Here is a 25378-nt window from a genome sequence, read left to right on the forward strand (position 1 = left end):
TTAGTTTAAGGTTTAAGGTTACGAAAGGGGTTAGGATATTAACTGTCTATGTATTTATGTAATGCGTGTTTATATCCCGTGTTCCTTCGTAGTGTCAAGACTATTGCAAAAATATGGGACCTATTGTTCCATTTTTATGACGCGACGCGGATGACGGGGCTACCTACATTTGAACTCACTTTAAAAATATCTCCATAATTCCTTTTATTAACTATCCAATTTATCTGCAGGCCAGCGTGGGGTTACAAATGCGTGGCAGAAGAAGGTTGCCAGCGTTCAGACAAGCCCATCACAGCGTCAGAGACCACATTTTTCGAGAGCCTTGACTTGTGTCGGACCGTCTGTGGTCGGTTCGGCGGGATCTGGCCCAGACCCGTCACGGCTGCGCTGAGCATGCAGACAGTGAAGATACATCCCAATTATTTGAGGTAAGAGATAGAACATGTTGGAAGTACAAGGGTGCCTAGCGAACATGCCAATCGTTTGCGCCGTAGCAAACGATGCGCTAATGTCTCTCTGTCGCACTTATATGGAAGAGTGTTAGAGAGAGAGATTACCGTTTCGTTCGCTACAGCGCGAACTGTTGGCATATTGACTAGGCTCTTTAGTATAGAATCTGTGACTTAGAGCAATGCTTTAAAATCCATTTATGTCTATGTAGGTACCTAATAATGATATGATTTTTAGTGTTCTGTACAAAACTTTGTTCTCGGAATACTTATTTTATAAGTGTTGATTATGTATAAGGTTCCACTTAAAAAAACCTTTAAACGAATTAAGTACTTACTAAGTATAAAAGTCAAAATAATTATTCATTAGAAGGTCGTGATTGTTCTAAATCATAAAATGTGACGTTTCATAGTTAAGGTAGCATGGTCATGAGGGTCGGTTGTCAATAAGGTCGACTTTTAATTGAATCTTCAGTAGATAACTTTATGAAATTTAAAGGCCCATCTAGACGTTTCAAAAACTTGCATGCAATCTTCGTCACTTGGGCACTTTATGTCAAAGTGACAAGGATTAAGTTCGAATACAGAAAAAACTTCGTTGTTCAAACTTAAACTATACCTATTTCCATGAAATAAAGTGCCCATGTCGGTGAATAGTGCAGCGTCGAGCACTAGTACTTCTACCTAAAAATAAATATTTCTTTCCAATCTCGAGGTTCTCATCCAATCACCGAAGTTAAGCAACGTCGGGCGGGGTCAGTACTTGGATGGGTGACCGTTTTTATAGATAATGGTACGGAACCCTTCCTGTGCGAGTCCGACTCGCACTTGGCCAGTTTTTTTATACTATGTCGGTGGTAAACAAGCATACGGCCCGCCTGATGGTAAGCAGTCTCCGTAGCCTACGTACGCCTGCAACTCCAGAGCATTGCCGATCCTAACACTCCGCACTCTCGTTGAGCTCTGGCAACCTTACTCACTGGAAGGAACACAACACTATGGAGTAGGATCTAGTGTTATTTGGCTGCGGTTTTCTGTAAGGTGGAGGTACATCCCCAGTTTGGACTCTGCTTTAGATCTGGAATGATATTCGCAACAAAATCTGCTGGTCTGGCATTTGATTTTTACATTAATCATACGAGTACTCCTCACTACTTGATTTTATGATGTTTCGTTTTAACTCATATTTATCGCAGTCGAATGACGAGGGTCAATTAGTATAACCTAAATACACTCAGTTCGGCACGAAGAATAAAAGAATTGTAGCAACATAATAGCTGCGAGAGAGATATGTTATCGGAGAGGAAAGACTAGAGTTACTTATGTAACATATAACTATATTATTTATGCAATATAAATAAGGAAATAAATAATTTTATTGCGCCTTGGGAGCTGGTGTCATCATGGGTCACGAAAGAACTATTCTAATAAAAATGTGTCGCTTTACGACTAAGTAAGGGTTTGTCATGAACATGGTGACGACCGGTCTGGCCTAGTGGATAACGACCCTGCCTATGAAGCCGATAGTCCTGGGTTCGAATCCCGGTAAGGGCATTTACTTGTATGATGAGCACAGATATTTGTTCCTGAGTCATGGATGTTTTCTGTGTGTTTTTAAGTACCGTAAAACCACCCAACTATAGTCCAAAGCTCCCAACTATGGTCCACAAATAAACTCAATTTTTCTCGTTCAGGTGTGTATTTTACTATATTTTTGTAGTTCTAAGGCAAAGTATGTTTATAAATGGAAGGTAAAACTAGGAGTAAACCACAAGGAACATTGGTATAGATACTTAATTTCCTTTTGAACTTGTGGACCATAGTTGCAGTATTGGACTATAGTTGGGTAGTTTTACGGTATTTGTGTATTATATATGTCCTTGTCTTAATACCCACAACACAAGCCTTCTTGGCTTACTACGGAACTTAGTCAATTTGTGTAAGAAATAATATTCATTATAGTTACAAAATATAAAAATAAATATATCCCGTTGACCATATTCACAACCTAATGTCTTTATAAGTTATTTTTGTCTTTGGGGATGCGATATGGTTTTATGCTGATTATGAGCCCAACCAAACGTCATTTTAAACCCTTTAACTTTGGATGCCTTGCCGATAGGAAAGACGCGAACCAAAATGTCTATAATGACAGATCACATTAACTTATCATCTGCTATAAATGTAGGTAGATATTCTATTACTATCCATATTGTAAGTTATTAATAACTAACCCGAATAAATATTTCAAAAGCACTCCTTAATATCAAATAAATTCTAGTATAACCGTGTGGACATCGTTCAAGAGGCTAATAAAAATAATCATAAAACCCGTAAACGTTAAGAGTTATGTGTGTGACACGAAATCGTAGATAAATATAATAGGGCAGGTGTCTCCTGGTCGTCTGCGTGGGTTATTCCTGGGTTTTTATTCATACCAACTAAATACTTAGTTTCTCCATTTTGACCAGTTTAATATGATCCAACAATAAACTGTTACTGCATCTGATCTCCATGTCAAGTTATATCAGTCATAAGCTATCGAGAGACGATATGTTTCGTGAATTTAGATAGGACCGTCGACCGCGGCGCGTGCGTCGGTGACAAGTGATAGCCACTGTAGGGGCAGTCATGTGTCTCCATCTCTGACATAGTAGTGCGTTATTTTCGCTCTGATACTACTTTGCTCGTAGTTTTGGGGAATGGGTATCGTTATTATTATTATATGGGTTTTAATAAAACCAAAAACATACTTAAATAATAACAAAATTAGAATAAAAAGCCTATGGTGTCCAAGGCTGTCCACAGAAGTTCCGCAGGGGCAGCGATATTATATATCGATATTATTATATTATATATCCTTACGCTTAGTGAAAGAGCTATAATATCGACGTACGCTGGTAATAAGTGGTTATAGTTTTGTCCGTAACGAAAACTTTGTTAAGACATTTAAGAATAAAAACTTTTTGTCGGCTGTAACATAGTCAATGTTGAAATCTTCCCAAATGAACGAAAAGCGCCAAGTTTTGTAAAATTGGGTACTGGTTTTATTTTCTTGTGGATAAACTGTTTTTCGTTATCAGTTAATGTGCTGTAGCAAGTGAAGTTAAGCTAAGCTAAGAGTTTTGCTGACTGTGCCTGTTTTCTACTTTGTGGTGAAGAAAATTTTAAGACGTATGTGCGTTAGATGTAATCATTTTAATTACAGCAAGTAGGTAGCTATAATAATCACGTTGATAATGAGAATTGTTACTGCAATTAAATTGATATTGATCAGAACCTACACTGATCAATATCAATTTAATTGCAGTAATGTAGTAGGTAATTCCACTGTCGAGAATTTCTTGCGATATGTTCAATATTTAAGCTTAACTTATAGTGCCTTGTGTAGGTACTGGACTTGTGTTGTCTAGAGTGAATTAGCTTGGCTTTGCTTAAGTCTGATGTATTTAACAACATCGCATTTCTCATTTCATCGCATCGCACAACAGATTTCGGCATTGACGTCAGGGAAAGTCGAGCGAGTTTGTGAAATTTAGCTTGATTTGACGTAAACATTGTGCGGTGTTCCGAGATTTTGCTGGACACTTGCGTTGTGGACATATTATAGGACATTATTACACAAATTGACTAAGTCTCAAAGTAAGCTCAATAAGGCTTATATTGTGGGTACTTAGACAACGATAAATATAATATATAATTATTTATAAATACTTAAATATATAGAAAACACCCATGACTCGGGAACAAATATTCGTGCCCATCACACAAATAAATGCCCTTACCAGGATTTGAACCCGGGACCAGCACTTCATAGGCAGGGTCACTACCCACTAGGCCAGACAGGTCGTCAAATTAAATGTAATCGTAATGTGTCGTAATTAAAATGAAACCATCAGTAAAAGTGTAGAGTGTAGGTAACACAATACTATGAGTAGGGTCTAGTGTTATTTGGCTGCGGTTTTCTGCAAGGTGGAGGTACTTCCCCAGTTGGGTTTTAGATGGGACTTCCCCAGGAAAACAAGCAAAATAGTCTCAAATTCACAATAGTAGAAACAGAAAGGTGTACATACCTATGATATTAATTTACTGCTATTGTTGTAATATAATGTAAAACATTAATTTAATCGTGTGTGTTGTTTATTAGTAAGTGTATTTACATTGAGTTGGTGACATGCGCACCATTTGTTTAATAATACTTGTTTATTATATTACGATTAATTATTGTTCGCTTATGAAGATTAATACAAGTAGACGATGCAATAAATAAATTCAGTGAAACATTAGAATGCTACTAAGTATTCTATACTACTCTTTATAAGTACTACCACGCGTTCCATCTGAGTATCAAATTTGCTAAGTTATTTATCATTTGTTTAAGTATTTTACATGTATGGTAATCTAATCTATTTCCAGTTTAATGTCAAAAAACCATTAGCGTCTTTTCATTGGGTTTGTCTTCCAAAACTTGATTTTGGTTGTTGTCGTGTTTATTGGATTTGGCTATTAATTAAAAGACACATAGAGATTTATAAGAACTGGCATTTATTATCGCAATATTGTTAGGCAAGGTGTGCTTCTATTCAATAGCTACCAAGGTACTAAAGTACAAACAAAGCCCTCAAGATTAGGAACTATGGGCTGTTGTTTTTTTATTCAATAGTTTACATGTGTATGAAAATGAAAGTATAACAATATACTTGTTAGAGTGAGATAGATTTAGTTTTATTAATTGTTGAGACCAAATAAGCACTCACGGCCCGATTCGAAGAATGAGATACGATAACGATAAGTTCTGGTTTAGTTCTCATTTAGATATCGTTTGTACATATAAGTAACGGCCCGATTTGAAGAATGAGATACGGTAACGATAAGTTCTGGTTTAGATAAGTTCTCATTTAGCTATCGTCTGTGTGTCGTATAATTGACAGATCTTCGAATCGGGCCGTCAGTATTACAAGAAAATTACTTCCCACATGAATAGCTTCATTATAATCGCCGTAATCGTAACAACTTCTAGAATTCTAGATAAAAGAAGGCCTTTGACATTTATTATCTTTCCAATAACGTTTAAATGCACACAACTGAGATTTCTTTGAATCGATGTTAACTTTCGTAACTGATTCGTTTGTATACCTATCGATTCTAGTAAAGGGCACGCGTTGGGCTGGGCGCGATCCAAGAGGACTCCACTAAATATAGACAGTAAACAAAAACAACTACGGGTAACCTATCATTAGTCATAGCCAAGCGTTTATGGGCTTTAAACCCATGCATTAAGAAATATGATACCGCATGAAAATGTTGGTAGACGCCCTTCCTCGCGGCTCTGAGCGTTACAAGTCGAAGTGACAAATTATTGGCAGAAGATTAGAGAGTCACAAAATCAGTTTAACTAGCGATTTAATACCGGATCATCTTACTTGAGTTTAGAATCTCTGACAATGTCTATGACTTCATTGAAACACGTTGTGGTATTTAGTCTTGTTGTCTTCTCATTCTCATGGATCCTATCAACAAATCTTAGTTTCAATCATCAATACAGGGTTCAGCATTTTACCTAAAACAAGACTTTTGAAAGTCGTTTAAAAATCGCATATTCTACCTATACCTACGGAAAACGACGGATACGGGACTTACCCAAGATGGAAGGTAGATTAGATACCTACGTTAAAGTCAAATACTTTGACAATCCACTCTAAATCTGTTTTTAAATTTGTTTTCTTTGTGGTGCAATAAAGAATATTTACTTACTTACTTTACTTACTCTATTTCAAATTCTCTATGGTCCATATCAACTGGCTTCTGTTAGAAATATGGACATACAATATGGCATCAAATATACCTTAGTATGTACCATTAAGGACCTTGTATTAGGTAAATTAATGAAAAAGATGTACATATTCGGATATTCCTGAGCCACTCAGGCACACCCACTTTGTCAGTAGAAAAAGGCGGCAAAAAATGTAGATAGGCACAGGACACTGGCACGAAGGGTTGATTCCCATTGAAAATTTGAATTTCGCTTCTTTTCCTACTGACAAGTTGTGTGCGTTTGTGTATAAGGAGCGTGCATGAACTGTAGGAGGCAGCACAGGAGCCGTCAGATTTTTGGCGCGAGGCGTAAATGTGATGTTTTTTGTTCCAATGTAGCCCACAAGATGGCAGAACCTACTATGCACAAGAATACACGTGACGTGTACATGTGCATGTTTATGGTTCCGATTCAGGCCACAAGATGGCAGACCCTCCAACGCGCACGGTCCCTCGCAACAGGTGACGTCACGACGTCAAGCAAAGTACTTGAGCCTATTTTGTTCTAGAAAATCCCTGTCTTTATGCCATCACGTCTCAAAAAAAGGGAAGGAAAATCAACACCGAAATATCCGTTTGACCCAAGCCAGATTTTTTGCACAAAGTCAGTGACCTTACACCGTTCATATAAATCAATATTTGTTTAACATATCTCGCAAATTAGTTGATCATTCGGTGAACGACCGATGATCCATGCCATGGGGTAACGGTATTGCGACCCACGATTAAGTGTGCCCCGTGGTGTTATAGTATTCACAAAACATTTAACACTTGAGTGTGAGATCGTATATTGTTCAAGTACCTACAATTTGATCCTAGGAAAAAATCTGTACGGATCCCACCGTGTTAGTTTCATATTTGGTGATGATTTTTTTGTTATTCTCTTATCACTCGTGCGTTTACATAGGTATTTCAATTTAATACAACTATGCTTAATTGGTTATCACACTTGTATCGGAATTATCACAGTTAGTTGACGCAAATGTATACAGGATGTTTATTTAGACACCTGCAATCATTTAGGTACGGGCTGAATCGGCGGGCAACTTTTACTATGAGACCAACCCCGAAACCGTAAAAAAAATTGGCTGTTTCATACATTTTGGCGGTCTGACCTTGATATTTTCTATGGGAGAGTAATTTTTTTTGTTGATTTCGGGGTTGGTTCCAAAGTAAAAGTTGCTCAGTATGGCCTATACATTCAGCCCGTAAATTGTTGCAAGTGACTAAATAAACATTTTGTATTGTCTTATTATACATAATTTGTCATTTTTTCCGTTCTGTCCTATCATTCATCGAGTTCTGTTAATTTTTCGTGCACTTGCGCTGGTTCATCTTAGACGATGCCCATGGCAAGTGGTCTAAACGACAGCAGCAACCGTGACAAATCATAGATCGAGTTAAGCCAGCCTTAATTCCGGAGTTGTCATTCCAATACCTTACCGAGCATGAGCCGAAGTCTCATGTGAAAATATTAGAGCGCTGACAAACTACACCCCAAATCGCCCTTACGCAAAATGCCCCTTCTCAAACCGCCATACAAAACGCCCGTGCGCTAAAATATCCCATCTTAATCTTCTGATTTAAAAAAGGTCCCTTTATCCCAACATATCCCTTATACACCTCTTAGATTTTTAAAATATCCAGAAATTGGTCTTTTAACCAATATTTACAAAATTAAGTCTTTTCAAACTTTCATTTCGTATTAAAATTTGCAGATGGGACAAACAGCGAATTCTTGAAGTAGAAATTAGAATCGTTTGCTGAAAGGGAACATTTTGCGAACGGAACTAGAAGAAAATGGGATCATTTACTAAAACTTTTGCATAGAGATATTTTGCGAGTGGATCAAATATTTATGCGACATCAACATTTATTTCTCCTCAGGCCGATGGAGAACCCACCTTTCTTGCGCCAGAGCAATCCGAACGGACGGAACCTCGAACGCCCACTTTCTAGAGTTGTAATAACTATAAAAGAATTATCGATTCTCGGCGACTAACGTGATTTACTACAATCGTGACTACATTCATTTAACATGCTATAAATATTTTATGGGATTACAAATAACGAACATTTATTTTATATGTAGAATTAATGCGTGAAGTAAAATGTATCGTAACTAAATGCAACTTATCAACTTGTTTCCGTTCCACAGACTTATCATACTTGTAAATATACCAGTCGTAGTTGTTTAGGTATTGCATTTGTAAAGCAGATATGTAGATATAATTATTTGTCAAAGGATAGAGCAATTATGATGCTGTCGTGTAAATTACCGATTTCTCTACATTATTAAAGTTTACCATGAAAAGAATACAACATTTGCCATGAGTCACCCATGAATATCCTGAAATGATAAGTCATGAACGTATATGCAACTTTATACATATACACTATATAACCGTGCTTAGAACCCAATACAGTTCAGTTCAAGCCTACTGCCAGCCAGCCATTTGTTTGATTTAAATCCTTCCTAACGCTATCCGTACATGGCGACCATGACAGGACAATCCTACTGCCAGCCATGTGGAATAAAGGAAGTGAAGGGATAGATAGGTAAATGAAGTGATTCTATTAGTTCTTAACAAACACATCCCTTGCTATGCATCCTCGCTTATCTCTGGTGAAAACGCAGCCTTAGACCCATCTGAAATAATGGAGATGTTTTTAATATTTAAAAATATTTTTTGTGTTATTCTATCAACTAACCTAAATCTTTCTTTTACAGGTTTGACCTCATCGACGTGCCAGCCGAGGCCCGTGCTACCCTCGTGAAGATGACCCACGTGGTCACAGCAAACCTGATGGCGGAATGTGGCGGTAACATCACAGAGCTCGTGGATACCCCGGTGGTTGTCTACACGTCGGTGAAGTCCGCGGACACGAGTCTCACGTGGACCACGGATGAGCAGTACGCTTTGGATGTCCAGATGAAGGGTTAGTTTCTTGTCATACTATGTTTATTTACAAGATAGAAAAACTAACTTAAAACTAAATTTTGAAACCTATGTGGATAAATTAATTAAATATTATATTAAAAAAAATAGTTGAATCCCTGAATACTGGTGGTGTGTACAGTCAACGTCAAATACTTTGTAGCAACCAAACTAGCCAAATAGTTCGGTACACCATATATTTAATATGGTGTACCGAACTATTTGGCCACTTTGACTGCTACAAACTATTTGACGCTGACTGTACCTTAGACTCGACTTCTAAGCAAGGAAGGAGCCCGTTCTGTGGTCACCCAAGGTCACATCTCATCTAATTAGATTTTAATCGGTTATAAATATCATGAATCTGAATCAACAATCGTAGAATGTATTTAATTTGAACGGTGTATGTTCAACAACGTGTAAATATGTATACTTTTCAAGTTTTAACATTTATTTAATGATTCAAATGAAATATCGTTAATCGTGTCACTGGCATCCATGATGCACTTTAAAGTTAAAGTTGAACAAACTTGCAAATCACGATCTTCGGTTTATCATTGTCGGACTATTAGGCGGCCAACAAGTTGCTTGGAATATCCACAAAAAAACTGCCCAATCATTTATGTAAATATCTTGTGCATATTATTGAGTACCTAATGGTAACCTAACGGTAAAGCGTGCAGATCGGTTCAACTCCCGGCTCGTACCAATGAGTTTCTCGCTTTTCGGTAAAGGAAATCATCGTGAGGAAACCGGATTAATCCCTAATAATAAGGCCTAGTTTTCTCCTGGGTTGGAAGATCAAGGTACTTGTCGCTTTTGTATCAACTTAACTCCTATAATTAGTGGATTAGGTTGCCCAAAGGGTTTCTTTATGATTCAATCGGGAAAGTGCTATAAAGCTGACTGTTTTTTTTTCATACACCTTTCAGAAGGTACAGTCGCCGTCCACATATTCGCCGAAACCATCTACGGCGCTCGCCACGCGTTTGAGACATTCACACAACTAGTCGCATCAGACCGTCCCGACTTTCCCGGACATGTCCGCTGCGGGCTCCGTCTGGTCTCCGGCGCTAAAGTCCGGGACAGACCCGTCTATAAACATAGAGGACTGACCCTGGATACTTCGAGGAACTTCATACCGCTGAGGGATATAAAGAGGACGCTGGATGGCATGGCAGCGACGAAAATGAACGTGTTCCATTGGCATGTAACGGATTCACATAGCTTCCCGTTGGAGTCGACACGTGTACCGCAATTTACAAGGTATCTTTGTCTTGAATGTAAATAATTATAATGTTAGGGCTAGCAGGGGATTTTTGTCGACCGTACCGATTAGGTGATTTTAAGCCCAGTGGAAGAACTCGCTCCTCCTGATCAAATCTGATATGGAAATTTGACCAAAATTCATCTTTCCCCTCCCAGCTTAAGTGGCTGCCCATCCGTCGCCGTAGAGACATCCATATACTTTCCCTTCTCTTTAATGTCCTGTTTTCTCCTTCTTCCCCTGCTTATGTCTCAGAGAGATTACAATCATTAGCAGACGGCAGCGGACACGACTCTATACTGTATCCCACCTCACAAACATCGATCCTATGGCAAGTCCTTCACGGTTTACTCTTGCACATTATGGAATTCTTTACCATCTTCTCTTTGACAGTGTCAATCTGTCACATCGCTAAAGGCGAATTAACAAGAGAGATAGAGAGAGAGAGAGAGAGAGAGAGAGAGAGAGAGAGAGAGCCTGTGTAACCTCAAGTAATTCAGACAGACTCACAAGCTAATTCTGGGCATATATGTATTCAAAGAAAACAAGATAAGGCTCATGTCTTTCTCTTTAAAATATCTTTTTCCCTCATTTAATGTTGTTTCCAGATTTGGTGCTTATTCAGATTCCGAGATATACACAAGAGAAGAAGTAAAGGATTTAATAGAATACGCTAAAGTACGGGGCATCCGCGTCGTCATCGAAATCGACGCGCCTGCACACGCCGGTAATGGCTGGCAGTGGGGCAAGGTAAATACCACCCTATCAATACGCTATAAGGTTTGGATTTGATTGAGTTATCCAGATAAACGGAGATACTGTTAAGGTGCTAATTATACGAGTTGCGTTTTATTGAAAGCGTTGATTGTTTAAAAGTGAAAATATGGAATGTGTTGGAAACCATAACAAAGATTGCTAAGTTCAAAAGATTTCGTTTCCTGTATAATTCAAAGCCGAATTAATGAATTAGTCAAGCCGTCGCCATTTGTCCGGTTTCCTGTCTCAATTCGGGGAATTTGTTTAAAAATACTGTAGGTATTATAGCGCACTTTAGGTTAACTCAGTGACCTGAGATATTTATGTATGTTACTATTACCTACCATATTTATATCTAGTCACACTCGAGTGATCATCCGACATATTTAGATGGCTTATGAAAAAAATAGACTTTTTAATAGGAAAGTAAGATAAAGAAAAATTAGGATCATCCTAAATTGTTCCCGTACATGCAAAGGACTTTGTTACAAGCCGATTCGAACGTACACTGATATCAGAATGACATGTATCTAACTGATGTCGTTCAGTTATCGTTCATTTCACTCTTACATGTATTGGTGCGGGCAAATGTATTGACGCACGATGGTGCAACGAGGGAGGTAAGTGAAATTTTGGATACGAGGGTGATAATTCCCGACAGCCGCAAACCCTAGGGAGTTATAGCTTTTTTTCACAATCCATAACTCCCGCGGGAACAATATAGGCGTTTGTCCTTCAGTACACCTGCATGAAGTAAGATCTTTTTCGAGCAAGTGTGATAAAAACTAAATAACATGATTCATATATTATTATGTTGTCAGTGGACGTCGAATTGGCCTCTGTTATGCTCTATCACAGGGGTCGCCAAATGGCGGACCGCGGTCCGCATCCGGACCGCCGACCCATTTTGTGCGGACCGCGAGAACACAGCAACTTTTGCACTACAGAATACGTAATTTAAAATAAAAATATATCCCCCGCATTATCTTTGTTGACGTCAATTTGAAAACGGCCGGGCGAAGTCACTAGCTTAGATAGTCCAGATAGTCCGCAACAAAAAATTTCATTTTTCTCATTGATATGTAAAAAAATACCTTTGTTATTTCTGTAATTACATTTGTTTAATAAATATTTTTTCTATAAAATGTTGTGCGGACCGCGATGGTCATTTCATTTCTTAAAACAGACCCCGAGCGATACTAATTGGTGACCCCTGCTCTATCATATCCCATTTTAGCAAATTTTAAAACTATACTATGGTACAGTAATAAGTCTCGTCAAATAATTAGAATGTAGTTACTAATAAAAATAAGTTAAATTCATTTCAGCAAGCCGGCCACGGGGACCTAGCCGTCTGCGTGAACGAGAAGAATTGGCGAATGCTTTGCATCCAGCCGCCTTGTGGGCAACTCAACCCAGCCAACCCCGCGATGTACCGAGTGCTCAAAGACTTGTATAGAGACATCGCTGAAGTGCTGCCTAGGCCTGCTCTCTTCCACATGGGAGGTGATGAGGTTAGTTTTCGTATGTACACTCCTGAGGGGTGTTACAGTTAAAGATTTGTTGCCCTGGGCCTTACCACATACCCGCCCTAAGTTTGGCTTGCGCTACCCCTTGAATCCCCCTTGTCGTCATGCCCCTTTTGGTCCTACGATAAATACATTCCTGTATTCGGGATATTAAGACTATACCGCTAGTAGTTTTAATCACGGTCGCAGCTGTGGTGGAGAACGAGAAACGTCTTGTTCACAATAGAGTAGGTAATTGTCTGATCTCCTCACCCTGCAAACTCTTTATTGATCTTTAAAATATACCTTTTCTTTGTTTTTGATTTTAAAAACTAGATGCCAATAAACATATCATCTTTAGATCTCAAATTCCAGGTATACTTCGGATGTTGGAATTCCTCAGAACAGATCGTGAGCTACATGAGGGATAAAGGTTTCGAGACAAACGCAGATGGTTTCATCCGCCTCTGGGCCGAGTTCCACGCCCAAGCCTTGCAAATTTGGGACGAGCAGCTTAAAAAAGCTACAGGTGAAGACAAACAGCCAGTCATGCTGTGGTCTTCCGAGCTCACCAATCCGCAGAGGATTCAGAGATATTTGGACAAGGAAAGGTAAGGGCACATATTCTTTTTTTTACCGTTTCTGAACAGAGCTTCGACGTTCTACAGCCACGCCCTGTATATTGTGTCTCTTTGTATTAAGCTTTAATAAAAGTGGGAGAGTTCATTTGCCTCTGGGTTTAGTCTCACGCCCAAGTCTCCTACAGAAGAGGGACGAGCAGTTAAAGAGAGCCAGAATTTTTTTCCGGACTCACCAACCCAACGAAGGGAGATACAGACATCGAGGGATATTCAATTCAATTACCATATTTTCTGTCTTTCTGGCTTGGCTGCCTGAGTTCCTTTCCATTCCTAGGCTCTACAAATTAGTGCCTTTTACCAATGTTAACTTAAACAATAGGCCCTGACTTATTACGAAATTATATTTTAATGATAAATACAATGTCTGTAGAGTCAGACCAAGGTAAGTTGGCAGCGATTTTGATAGCCCAGACGGTGTAAGTGTTAAGTAAATGTCATAATTTCATAGAAGTTTCACGTTTAACATAACACTTGCACCGATCTGGCCATCAAAATTGTTGCCATAGCATGGTTTGACTCTAAATTCTAATCACACTAAAATTCAATGAGCATGACCATTTGTTATGGCGCTTTGTAATCGTAATAAGAATAACATTGCGTATTGTTATTATTCAGTTATGTATGTATAATACATGGAACCACCGTGACCCTGGAGTGAAGCTAATTTTAGACTCATTAGCTCATACTCGTTGAAACCGTTTTAACTCTGCCATATGGAGTAATTAACATGTTAAGATAGAATAATGAGTGTTAATGGGCTTAACGGCTCTACGCATTATTTTAACATTGTTCTGAATATTTACGAGCCATTTAGAAATGGGTTTGGTACTAACTTATTTCTATATATACTTATAAGTTATAATTACGTAGTTGCTACTTTTCGATACAAAAGTTTTTAGCTTATTCAGCTTAATTCTCTCTGATTATAGTCGATACCTACAACTGCTACTAAAAGGTTTTTTGTATGTACCTACTACGACATTTGAGTGAGAAACGAATGAAGAGGGTGCCATTACATTATATTAAAAGTGCTGTTCTCAAACGACATTTATTTATTTACAGATATATCATCCAAGTCTGGGAACCAATAGAGAGCCCTCAGCTAATCCAACTCCTCCGCCTCGGTTACCGAGTGGTCTCCGTACCCAAGAACGTTTGGTACTTGGACCACGGCTTCTGGGGCACCACCAAGTTCGCCAACTGGCGTCGGATGTACGCGCATATGCTGCCCAGTAGTGAGACTGGTGTCCTTGGCGGGGAAGTCGCTATGTGGACGGAGTATGTCGACAAACATGTTCTGGGTAAGTAGCTAATCATGTACCTACAGTATGTCTCCCACCTTATAGGGCTTTAAATGGGTCATAGAACATATCGACATCTAATCAGTCAAGAAGATTTAAAATCCCAAAAAAACGCGATTTCGGGGTAGATCTCATAATAAAAGTAGTTCCGTTTATAGAGTAGAATCAAGCCCTGCATTTAAAGCCCCTTGTTAGAAGATAACCGTATCTTAGTGAGTTAAGGGCTTTGATTCGATAAAATGTATAAGTATTATTTATTTATATACAGGTACAGCACAAATCACGATTAGTTTTAGTGAACCCTTTGACCGCCAAATACGTCAACTGACGCGCGAGTTGCTACAGACCAATATCCACTTTCGTGCATTCCGACAAGATTCACTATACCGCGCACTATAGGCGTGGCATTAAATGTTATGTAGTGCTGTAATATCGCTTAATATAGGCTTACTTATTGTAGCATTAAGGTTTAAAATCAAATGCATTAAAACGAACTCTTCGTAATTGTGGTCTCCAACGGAATTAAGTCGTCCATCACAATTCGTAAAAGTGAACACATTTGTCCATAGATGGCGTGAGTTCAGAGTACTGCAGTACTAACCGTTAGATGGCAGTATAAGGCTCAAAAGATACGTCATCATTTGTTTACAATGCTTGCATTATTTATCCGTTTTGGTACAGTCAGTAGCAGAAGTAGCTAAGCGGCGATATGTCTAAAGTGTTCTTTATAAGGGATAACACAATTTTATTCATTTTGAACACCCGGCCCGCTTAGTTACTCAATTCGCTACTAACTATTGTACGGGATGAAAACTTTTGAAGTCGATATTTATAGTGGATAAATAAGTAGTTGAAATTAAAAATAACGTGGCGTGGGAATGATGTTCCAATGATTCTGCGACGTATAGCGATGACGTTTTCGAAGAACGGCTTTCAGATGTAGGTATTTTGTATATTATTGTCGGTCATACGTGACTCACATTCGTTTGTAGCGTGTTTCATAGGTGTTTCCGTGTATTTGTCCAGGTTACTGTAAGCTTTTCTAATTGCAGACACCCGAATCTGGCCGAGAGCGGCGGCGGTGGGCGAGCGGCTGTGGGCGGACCCGGCGGCCGGCGCCGGCGCCGCCGAGCCGCGCCTGCAGCGCCTGCGCGCGCGGCTCGCGGCGCGCGGCCTGCGGCCCGACGCGCTGGCGCCGGCCTGGTGCGGCCAACACGATGGACGATGCTTATAGTACATTTTTATACCCTACTTTGCCTGCTCGAAAAACGTTACAAAAAAAATCTAATCATGATGGTGCTTTTTACCACATCTATAGACCTATGTTGCTATTGTTGCTGCTGCTGATGAAAGATGATGTATGATGCTGTTGAAAAGTGTTTTATTGAAGTTACCCTTCCAGTTTTTGAATGTTGAATTTTAAATTTAAGATTAATTACCTACTTTAATAAGTACACGAATCTCAACTTTACTAAAATGTTAGGGCATGTTCAAATTGTACTCCCAATCAAGGTACTAGGACAAAATATGGTATATCTGTGCTATGTACAGTCAGATGCAGACAGATACAATTAGTTTCTGCAGGGGGGTCACCTCTCTCTGCAGCTGACTGTACATATATTTGGCACAGTATACTGTACTGTGTTTATTCTGTGAGCTAAATATACATATACTATGGAATACCTACATATACGACATTGATTTCACACTACCATCAATTGCGAAATTCCCTTAATAACTATATTTCTTACACCATCATATCAGTCATCAGTAGATGTCGGAAAATGCAATGAGGCTGAAATAGCAATACTTGTCTCTTTCTAACTCTCTATCTCACAATTAGAAACGTAGGAGAAAATTATTCAATTGAGTACCTTTGTAAATATCGAGTTTTAGGTTTAGGTTGACAAATGACGAATTATGTAATAAACATTAAATAGCAACATAAATGTTTTCTCGACTTAAAATATATTCGAAATAAAGTGCATAGTTGCTATTTGATTTTTTTTTTTGTATATTTACAATATTGACATTCACTATTTTGTATCTGTACGGAATACGGATACTGTGGACAGGGGAAGTAATAGTGCTAACAATGGGCTATCTCTTTCTCGATTTCACTCCTAGCTGCGTCTGCGTCCTTAACGGACGTACGACGAAACACCGTCCACTCGATCGAACAGGCGTCGGACCGTACCATGGTCGTGGTCTGGCACGCCCGTCTGTTAGTGCTTTTAGAATCGTCGACTTATCTTGATCTTTTATGAGAATATGTCAGCCTATATACTTACTTTACTCTTTGATGTCAGCATTTAAAATCCTCTGTGATTTGAAGGAGTATATGAGTTTTTTACCTACTAGGAAGTAGAATTCTACTGATTCTAAAATGTCCAATTTTTGTCAATATGATATTTGGCAGTAAGTAATGATAATGAATAATAGTTTGACTATTCCTCGTAGAATTATAGACAGTAAATTTGTCTAATAACGTTGGTGCTTAATCATTTACTTATTTCATAATTAATAAATGTTGTATCTATGTATATTACTTAGAGTAATTAACTGTTATCATAATAATTTATAAGAGACGTCGACATCAGACTGATTCTAATTAATAAGACAAAAGATTTAATAAGCAAATTTATGTACGAAAAGTTTTATAGTAATTGTGATATATTGTTTATATTGCTGATAGATGAAATAAAGATTTACGCCAATCTTGTACTTTTATTGCATCTATGGAAAAACAAAAGAAAATTAAACAAATAAGTATAGTAAGTTAGTAACATATCTTAATAAGTAAGTATAGTACAACATCGTAGTTATTTAACATGTAAATAAAATAAATGTGAAATATGATTAAGTGTAAGAATTATTAGCTACTTATAAGTTATAAAGAAACAAGATAATTATCATCGTAGCTTACTTTAAGCTCCCCATTTTAGTGTCATCGCTAAACACGATATCGAAATACTTTTTGCTACAGTTTACTATTTTCTACTTTACTTCGATATAAGTTCATTATTTCGACTAGATTCATGGAGTAGTCTATTACAAATACATAATTATTTGGCATTTCTACTTAGCAGTGTTATTATAAGCAGTAATTAAATTGACGTTGATATTTACAAACAGTATTTTAGTAAATAACCTCAAATAACTATTGCATTATCACGTACAGTTATTGTCCCAGTTTTAAACACTACTGGAGCAATAACTACCCAGTTTCTATTAAATCCTATCTATTTCAACATGGATTACAATTGTAAAGTAAAACTAAACATAATTTACAAATTACTCCTACTAATACTCCTATCATTACTAGCATTTTTCACTCCGAGGCTGAGATCATTTGGGACCAGGTCATGCAACACTGTATCACTTCTGAAAATACTCGTCGCTATTCTGTTAGCGAGTCTCTCAGATTCCCTCAAGTCGTCATCTCTGGAAGAATGAGAGGTAAGATCGATTTCTGTATCGCTGTCACTTTCGCTTTCTTTAGCCTCGGTTCTCTGTCTGTACGCTAGGTTTTGAGGCTCGTCCATATCAACTGTAGCGCACGGGCAATTTTTCGACATTCTAAGATCCGTTGGTACGTTTTCGTTCTCCATTTGTGGGGGCTGTTGCATGAGGAGAGGTGGAAATGGGAATGTAGGTTGTTGAAGTAGTCTCTCGTCATTTGTATATGGCATTGGTGGTGGAACATCATGAATTGGGGGCATGGGAGGCATGGGTTCTGTCATGTTTGTGTTGTGGTGGTATTGCTCCGGTCGGGGCGACTTCATTTCAGAGTTTTCCATGGAAATGGGAGGCTCTGGCGAGTCTTTGCCGGAGGGAGGGTCGGGGCCTTCCGGTGATGAGTCTGGAGGTTTGGTGTGACCTGGAAAATATTTTTGTTAATAAATCAGCAAAATTAGGTAGTTTTTGTTAAATAGTTGAACGAATATTTTTTTTCGAAATACGAAACCCAAAACTCAGAAATGCAGAATAATGACAACAGTTTAACACGAGTCAAAACTGTGAAGGGATAAAAAGACACATTAAGTACCTACAGTGGAATCCGTTTATTGCGACTCCGCTTATATTGATCAACGTACTATGACATAATTATGTGCGAAGTTTTTTTTTTAATTTCATATAAAATTCCTTGTAACGCAATCAGATACGATGACTTCGCTATTTATCCTATTTTTATGAAACCATGACCATGGTTTTTGTGGCAGTCCCCACATTTTTCCAAGCGAGGATGCTGGTACTTGCTTTGCTTATAAGTTGTTTTAGTTTTGATTCTGAGTGACAAGTTAATAATTGGTACAAAATTAATTAAAGTCATTTCTTAGAAAAGGAATTTTTGATTAGGTAATTTAGATAACATAGGTAGGCATGTTCCGGTGTAGGATTCGGCAGATTCCCACGAAACCGCCGAAATACCACACCCTTCGGCCAATGACCACTGACCCATGACTACATCTTGATCAACCCTGTGACCAACCACTTACCACCCCCATTGCCCATTTCTTAGTTAAGCAATTAATTTTGAGTGACACAATCGAGCGCTCGAAATTATAAAATCAGCCCCTACCTAGCTGAGTACCCAGGCCGAGGCAGCGCATGCGCCACGCGTCCTGCAGCAGCTGCAGCCGCGCCTGCTTGCGCCACTTCGCGCGACGGTTCTGGAACCACACCTGCAAAAAAAGTATAGGTACAACTTAGATTATTCAATTCAATCAATCTATTTCAGACATTCATACTACCTATCCATACTGTGTACATTACAAAATTTATCAACTGTGATTAGTAACATACCTAGTATGTTTTTTTAAATACTACGTCGGTGGCAAACAAGCATACGGCCCGCATGATGGTTAGCAGTCTCCGTAGCCTATGTACGCTTGAAACTCCAGAGGAGTTACATGCGCGTTGCCGACCCTAAACCCAGGGTAACCCTTACTCACCAGGCAGGCAGGCAGGAACACAACACTATGAGTAGGGTCTAGTGTTATTTGGCTGCGGTTTTCTGTAAGGTGGAGGTACTTCCCCAGTGGCTCTACTTTAGATCTGGAATGACATCCGCTGTGCTGTGCCCTACCACACAAAACGAGATAACATTCACAATGCCCATACCTCTCTTTTGGACGTAGTTTAAGGACGTATCCGGGTCCAAACCTAGTATGTAGAAGTAGATAATAGTCGTAGAAAGATTATTGTTATACATATAAAGCCTGACACTCACAGACTACTAGTTATACAATTATAATTTTATAAATTATAAACTAAAAATATGATATAATACTAAGACATAAGTAGTATTCGGCATCTATCTAGTACGTAGTAGGGATTGATAGCAAGTGACAAAGTAAGAAATATACTCAAAGAATATCACTTAAATCTTCAACATTTCTGCCACTGGTGCAAAATTGTTCATGTGTGACGTGTGATCGACATTCGAACTGTTCCCACGGAATTTTTGGGCAAACACTTAATTACGTACCGTAGTAAGATGTTAGCGAATATGTCAGCTCTACACTGCTAAGGCAGTTGTGTGGTGTAAGGCTACAGATTACAGTTTCGCCTGAGTTCGGATGCAAAAACAATCCTTATGCTCCTTCCGTTGCCCGATTCATCAATTTCATCATATTAGCTGAAAGGTTTTCCCTGTACGTCCATCGGCCTATCATAATCTCGAGTATTTTATCTAACTTCACAAACTACACGTTAAAAATATAAAAATATGTGGCTTGGCCGTTTCGCTACCGTCACATGGGCGTAAGGTGAAAAATTCATTCACCATTCATTACTTTTTTGTCATAGGTTCCTAAGTTCATATAAGGAAACCGCCAAGCCACATATATTTTGACTAACGTGTAGTTTGTGAAGTTAGGGCTTGTAGAGTTAGAAGCTTGGCTCTACATGAGATCTGCTAACTTTTTGACAGTGCGAGCCTTGTGGTTTCGTCTTTCGGCAACATTTTACATGAAAATATTTTTGGTGGGATATAATATACAAATACATGAATATAATTATAGAAAAAACCCATGACTCCAAAACAAATAAGTATCTGTGCTCATCACACAAATAAATGCCTTTACCGGGATTCGAACCCAGGACCATCAGCTTCATAGGCATCAGGATCACTGGGCTAGGCTGGTCCTCATTCAACTTCTATCTTTCTTTTATTTTATTATCCTGTCCCATCAAACAAAACAAAACTTTTCATTTTGAGTAAGACAGGAATGAAACATATGCTGGTAAATATTGGCTGCTTAATTCTTTTTGTCCTGGTCTGTCACTTATAAGGTGCCGACTAATCGGCAAAATTTGGCAACTAATCGCCAGCCATGAACACCGTCGGAACGATGCTTAGTATAGAGTTCCCTAATATATACCTAAATATTACCGCCCCACCCGGCAGAACATCCGTAAGTACTTTGCAATGAACGTTTTGCAATGATTCCCAACGTCATAAAAAACCAGGAAATTCATTCCAGAGGGCCTAACGTGTAATAGTTTTTTTTTTGTAAATATTGTAATTAGGGTTCCGTACCAAAAAGGTACAAAAGGAACCCTTATGGTGCGACTCTGTCCGTCCGTCTGTCTGACTGTTTTGAAATAGTTATGAACAACGCTAACCCAGACACATTGAAAGTATTATTTTTGAAGTGAAAACTTCTTCAGCGGCGCTGTGCACTTTTTGTGATGAGGAAAAAATGGGAAACTCGCGTCAGGGGTCACGTAACCGTCAGATTGAAAATTCGTAAGACTATGGAGTGTGGAATTAAAAGGAGTGAAATCTCTTATGGTAGAAATGTTGCAAAAGTGTCCAGCTGTCAGCTATAAATAATAGTTCCAAATCTCTCCAGAGTAGCGCTAGAGTATAGTATTTAAAGGGCCACATGTACTGTAAAACGTTGTACGATACATGTGCGAATAGATAATTCGCAACTCGTGTCGATTTAAAACACTCTCTTCGGTCGTGTTTTAATTTATCGCCACTCGTTTCGAATTTCCTATTTTTCGCACTTGTATCGTAATGTACTATTATCGCACACCTCAATAGAAGAAACAGGCGGTCTTATCACTAAAAAGCGATCTCTACCAGACAACAAGTGTTTTGCGTTGTTTTTATAAACAATTTAAGTATTTTATTTACAAATGAAACTGATTTACAGTTATGCAATTGTATAACAGTTAATGTTATTAATCAAATATGAAGCGTCTCGTCGGAGCGCCAAATCGAAGGGTCCAAAGGGTTCTTTTGATCTTTTTACAGTTCGACCCTTCACTTAGTCGTGATCGTGCCTTGAATACAATTCTATTTGTAAGCTAGGCGAAAGATAACCAATGTTTTCAATGCAGACAATTTATCTAATTCATTTTGTATAACAAAATTTTGTAGATAATCTACTGAGAGTAATTTATTGTTTTAGATGTGGCGAAAATTGGAATGCAAATTACGTCATAGAAGTTAATGAAAAAAAAAGACTAAGAGCATGTTAGGCCACGGTATGTAGGATTCTGTTAACTATCCGTCACAATCGAGCGGGGAACACATTTTTGTAGGAAAATATCTACTTTATAAAAATGTTTTCAAGATCTATATTATTTTTAAAATACCAATCCAATGATTCAATGATTCTCCACACCATAGGGTAGAAGTAGGTACAATGGAAAGTGCTGTCGGAAAGTTTCAAAAATTGCAAAATTTACACATGAAGAAAATCGGAAATTTCTAATATTTTTGTAAGGGAATCGAAATTTTCCATTTCCATAATGAATGTTTCCATTTATTTCTGTATAAATTTTAAACTTTTTTTTTAAATTTCCCGCAACTTGCACATCAGTAGGCAGAATCATCCCCTCTCTTAGTGTACTTGGTTTGGTACAGTCAGCATCAATAGTAGCGGATGAAGCAACGCACCAAAAGTATTTCCCACCGTGGAATACTTTTCCAAATAAATTATTTCTCAATGGTTCACATTCCAAAGTATCTTTTGCAATCTATTTAGTCTACATACATACTTCTAGTGATACCTATATCTCTTTTTGTTAAACTGTTAGAGAATGGTAGGTACTTTTGACGCGTAGTCCGATTCGCTACCTCTGACGTTACGCTACAAATATAATTATATTTCTAGGTTTCATTTTAACACTTTGTTGGAGTGCCAAATTGCAGCCTTCTAGCACTAACGGTCAGTGAGCTAAGCCGCAGACAGGTAGACGGACATTGTGAAACTATAAGGATTCCTTATAGACTACGGAACGACCGACGACGACCGATGATTTTGTTACAAAAACTGACAAATATTTACTACTGACGTAAATAAGCAGTACGTATGACTTAATATAGTAATTTAAAAATATGATAGCTGATGCTTTGAATAAAAACACCTTACTCAAGTGTGATGATGAAGTATGATGACATATTAACGAATTATTATAATTATTATAATTGCCTGCACCCTAATGTACACTGTTTTAATAAAACAACATAATAATTTTGTATTCGCAACAGTTTTTGGTTGTTAATTTCAAAACAAGTAGCAAATTTTCGCAAAAATACCAACCTAATTTGGACCAAGGTCTAAAATTCAATATCTAATGTATGGCCGATAACTTGTAGGTACTGTACGTACATATCTGAACAAACCTACCTTTTGTTTGCCTCTGTCAATAAATGTCTATTGAATCAATAACATTGAAAAGTCCATACTACTTGCGACGGATGCGAACTATTTATTGGTCTTATTTAGGTAGGAAATACAAATACGTGTCGATAGTTCGTAGCGTACCAAAATGATTAAACAAGTATCGGATCCACCTACCTGCACCCTGGCCTCCGACAGGCTGATCCTCAGCGCCACCTCTTCTCTAAGGAACACGTCAGGATAATGTGTCTTTTGGAACAGTGACTCCAACTCGCTCAGCTGCTGCGGCGTAAACGTGGTTCTGTTCCGCCTCTGCCGACGCCGTCCAAACATATATTCCGTCAACAAATCCCCAGGCAATGGAGACAGGTACGGACCCGCCATTTTCAAAACGAAAACTAACGTTTTCGAACGCTACTTTAAAAAAATTAAACCGCTTGATGCATGGTTAGGGGATGTTCAAAACGGTGACAACTTTTTAAACTTTTGCGCCTCTAAACTTCCTACGTAAGGCTTTGTGAATTTCTAAAACTGCTCTGTTGGTCAAGAACTGATCCCAACTGTTCGAATTCGTAAAAATCTCCTCGTGAAAACCCCCAAAGCTCCACCCCTTAGCGCTAAAATGAAGCGTTCTGATTGGACGAGAGCTTCAAGGGTTGGGTGGGTGACCCAATAGGAGCATCGTTTCGCGGGGGTAGTATTTGATAGGTGTAGATTAAGTTATGGAGTTGTCTGTAAATACATTTTATATAAATGCGGTTAATTTTGCGCTGAGCGTTAATGAGATATTGAAAGCGCGCGGAGGCTTCATTACGGCGCTTGGCAATTAATTTTCTAGTTTAAGTTATATTAAAATGTGGAATATCTTGTACATTTTAAATAAAACTCAGATTTTGAATTTGAAGTTCATAATGTTTTTCCAACTAGGTAATTCAATTTTAAAGGTCCTTCCTATAGTATTACTTTTTCTATATACATACAAATACTGACCATTTTATTACGTTTCATATTAGAAATGTCACTGAAACTTATTATGAGTTGAATAATATAATAGCAATAACTCTCTCACCCCTAAAGGATCGAGAAAAAAATCCTTTCATATTAGAGTTGAGAAATTCAACAGGTATTTTATTTATGACAACTTTTTTTCATGAAAAATTAAATTACTTACACCTCCCTATTATTCCCCTATTGCACATCGCTGTTACACATGCTGCTAAAGAAAATTACAGCCTCACATGTACCATAAAAAGTGGTCACAGTACTCAATCACCCGTGTTTCCCATTGTCCGCGCTTAACCAAGTTCCGCTAACATTCTAATGAATAAAATCTCCCTGCAGCGTGTAGGGTGCCCACAAGTTGCTCATCCATGAAAGTTGTAATACATTGGAGGAAATGGTCACTTAATCTAGTAAATCATCGTGTACTTGTGCGAGCACTAATTTAATTCGAGTCCAAATTCAAAAGCACAAAATATTGCCCTGTGGCTGTAGTATGGTAGCATTTTTGTCACTTGTCACTATGCCTATCACTTTCACACTTACATACTTGTTAGAACGTGACAGGCATAGTGACAAGTGATAAAAAATTGACCGTGCTACAGCCGCTTGTTCTTACGAAGATACAAGTATAAAATTCAAATAGTTATATTGACAGCTCTAAGGCATAGCGGTCTACTAAAGTTACGCATCTATGTCGAATATTTGACTACTAGTTAAATCAGTTTCTTTTTTCGAAATGTCAAAATGTTTGCTACTATGGAATTTATATGAAACACTAGCAAATGACGTCACGGTCAAGCTACCTACTCTTATAGTTCTGACAAAGGTATAGTATCTCTATGAATGTTGTGGTTATGGAATTAAAAGGAGTGAAATCTCTTATGGTAGAACTGTTGCAAAAGTGTCCAGCTGTCAGCTATAAATAATAGTTCCAAATCTCTCCAGAGTACCGCTAGAGTAGCTAAGAACCTAGGCGTTATTGACGGAGTGAAGTGCGCTGTCTATGATTTGTTTTTTTTTTCAAGTATTCTAGGTATTGTAGCGCCACTTATTTAA

At 38.2% G+C, this 25378-nt stretch overlaps 2 protein-coding genes across 2 annotated transcripts in view; one reads left to right on the plus strand and one right to left on the minus strand.

Annotated features, from left to right (window-relative positions):
- Positions 1–17392, plus strand: part of LOC133523407 (chitooligosaccharidolytic beta-N-acetylglucosaminidase-like) — a 32879-nt gene extending 15487 nt beyond the window's left edge. Inside the window, exons 3-10 of the mRNA XM_061858961.1 lie at positions 231–428; positions 8995–9203; positions 10135–10468; positions 11078–11219; positions 12554–12739; positions 13109–13344; positions 14437–14675; positions 15728–17392. Coding sequence (XP_061714945.1) covers positions 231–428; positions 8995–9203; positions 10135–10468; positions 11078–11219; positions 12554–12739; positions 13109–13344; positions 14437–14675; positions 15728–15909 — 1726 coding nt within the window. The 3' untranslated portion in view covers positions 15910–17392. The remainder of the gene's footprint in view (positions 1–230; positions 429–8994; positions 9204–10134; positions 10469–11077; positions 11220–12553; positions 12740–13108; positions 13345–14436; positions 14676–15727) is intronic.
- A 555-nt stretch (positions 17393–17947) lies between these two features.
- Positions 17948–23891, minus strand: LOC133523408 (retinal homeobox protein Rx3-like). The gene is made up of 3 exons (XM_061858962.1): positions 23498–23891; positions 19258–19360; positions 17948–18555 (listed from the first exon to the last, which is right to left on the minus strand). Exons 1-3 carry the CDS (start codon positions 23702–23704, stop codon positions 17963–17965), a joined length of 903 nt encoding a protein of 300 aa, XP_061714946.1. The 5' UTR covers positions 23705–23891; the 3' UTR covers positions 17948–17962.
- Positions 23892–25378: the final 1487 nt, after the last annotated feature.

The sequence above is a fragment of the Cydia pomonella genome, chromosome 12, assembly GCF_033807575.1.
Source record: "Cydia pomonella isolate Wapato2018A chromosome 12, ilCydPomo1, whole genome shotgun sequence".
Lineage (NCBI taxonomy): Eukaryota > Metazoa > Arthropoda > Insecta > Lepidoptera > Tortricidae > Cydia > Cydia pomonella.

Bases quoted from the DNA above. Each gene is read 5' to 3' on its own strand.
- LOC133523408 (XM_061858962.1), bottom strand. From the start codon at position 23,704: ATGGCGGGTCCGTACCTGTCTCCATTGCCTGGGGATTTGTTGACGGAA. The intron at 19,361-23,497 runs GTAGGTGGATCC...CTTTTTTTGCAG, and splicing joins TGTCGGAGGCCAGGGTGCAG to GTGTGGTTCCAGAACCGTCG. The intron at 18,556-19,257 runs GTAGGGGCTGAT...AATATTTTCCAG, and splicing joins CGGCCTGGGTACTCAGCTAG to GTCACACCAAACCTCCAGAC.